General features: G+C 39.4%; 1 protein-coding gene across 1 annotated transcript; it reads right to left on the reverse strand.

Moving 5' to 3' along the window:
• Nucleotides 1-158: 158 nt before the first annotated feature.
• LOC122333164 (regulator of nonsense transcripts 2-like) lies at nucleotides 159-1,669 on the reverse strand. Its single transcript, XM_043230667.1, has 2 exons — nucleotides 1,446-1,669; nucleotides 159-491 (listed from the first exon to the last, which is right to left on the reverse strand). The coding sequence occupies exons 1-2, from the start codon at nucleotides 1,635-1,637 to the stop codon at nucleotides 159-161; spliced, it is 525 nt and encodes a 174-aa protein (XP_043086602.1). The 5' UTR covers nucleotides 1,638-1,669.
• Between the last annotated feature and the right edge of the window lie 178 nt (nucleotides 1,670-1,847).

Raw genomic sequence — 1,847 nt, forward strand, 5'->3', positions numbered from 1 at the left:
ATTATATAATATTATGTATAATTTTTCGTATATTTACGTATATTTTTCTGATATTTTTACAATATTACTGTCAAATACTGTTCTAGCGCGGAGGAATTTAATTACTGCTGAAAGTCAATTATGAATCATCATCGACGAGCTCCCAGCGACACCTACGTTCATGACTTGACTCTACAAACAGCCCAGCTCTCTCCACCAATCACAGGAGACCTCACCTGGAAGTAAATGAGGAAGCAGTCGAGCTTCTTCTTGCTGGAGCCGCGGTCGAAGTACTGGCCGCAGGTGTCCAGCAGGGTGCAGACCAGACGGATGCGGAACAGGTGCTCGGGCGGGTCCAGCAGGCTGGGAGAGCCGTCCGTGCTCACGCCGAACGAGGTGAAGGAGAAGAGCGTGCGGAAGATGACCGCAGACTCCACCATGCGGTAGTTATACAGCTCGCCCAGGAACTTAGCGCTGCTGATGCGCCGCTGGTTAAACTTGGGCTGGTTCACCTGGGAAGCAAACACAGGGGTTTCTAAGGATGCTGAAGACACCGTGGACCTCGTGGGACGCATCTAAAAATAGCTGATCGAAACTATTTTTGGATTCAGACATGAACTTTACATGACTTTATTGACGTTTTTTTGCTTTCTTATTATTATAAGCGCACTGACAAATGCAATTAAACGCCTCAAATGTTTAATGTCACGTAACTAGTTACTAATTACTACAAGATACAATACAAATTAATACGAATATTCACACAGAAAACAGCTATTTTAAAATGTATACTTTTTCATTATAAAATATTTTATGTATTTGTTTTGCTTTTTTACTACTATACGATCAAATAAATGCAGAAGGTTGTAAAATATATAAAAACTGGAAGTGTGCATGTGTATACGTGAGTGTGTGCGTGTGTGTGTGTGTATACACACATACACAAATTATTAAATGCGACGAGTTAATGCTTTTACCTAATGTGTAAAATTGGAATAAAAATAATGATCTTATATCAGGGCTAAACAGTTTACTTTGAAAATCATCTTTTTAGAGCCGCTTTTCAGCCAAAATTAAACTTGGCTCATAAACTTCAAAGTCTGAACAATGTTTCTGTAATAATAATGTAAATTAAAAAGGTTCCTGCGACATTATAACTGTCCTGTTTATTACTGTAAAGCTGCTTTGAAACAATCTGTATTGCGCTACAGAAATAAGCGTGACTTGACCTGACTAGAAGGAATACTATCAAGTAAAGAGTTGTATACACACACACACACACACACACACACACGTGTTAGTATTAATGGTTTATGGGGACTCTCCATTAGCGTTATGGATTAAACCATTTAGTATTTTTTTTGAGCCTTTGTCCTCATAAACCAAATTGTAATACCTCTGTCATACCCATGTCATTAAACCACAAATACCAGTACACACACACACACACACACACACACACACACCTCCATGCCGAGGCGGATGTCCTCCAGCACGCCGTCCACCACATGAATGCCCACATCCTCCTGATACGCCACCAGACCGGCCAGCAGGTTGGCCACGCAGTGGATGCTGTTGTATTTGACGTTCCAGATGTTGATCATGCAGCAGATCAGGTAACTCTTCACATCGGGGTCGTGCCAGGGAAGCTTCCTCATCTGCCTCAACACCTACAGACAACAAACACCTTATTTACTTTAAATCATGTGTCTTTTATACATAAATAAATGAATAAATGATTGCTGTCCAACGATTAATCACATCTGAAATAAAAGCTTTTGATAATATGTGTGTATGCAAACACAATAAATAACATATATTGAGGAAAAATGTATTTTTATATCTTAAATATATTTTGATGTATAGAT

This window comes from Puntigrus tetrazona, unplaced genomic scaffold, assembly GCF_018831695.1.
Source record: "Puntigrus tetrazona isolate hp1 unplaced genomic scaffold, ASM1883169v1 S000000198, whole genome shotgun sequence".
Classification (NCBI taxonomy): domain Eukaryota; kingdom Metazoa; phylum Chordata; class Actinopteri; order Cypriniformes; family Cyprinidae; genus Puntigrus; species Puntigrus tetrazona.

Bases quoted from the DNA above. Each gene is read 5' to 3' on its own strand.
- LOC122333164 (XM_043230667.1), bottom strand. From the start codon at position 1,637: ATGAGGAAGCTTCCCTGGCACGACCCCGATGTGAAGAGTTACCTGATC. The intron at 492-1,445 runs GTGTGTGTGTGT...TTTGCTTCCCAG, and splicing joins ACATCCGCCTCGGCATGGAG to GTGAACCAGCCCAAGTTTAA.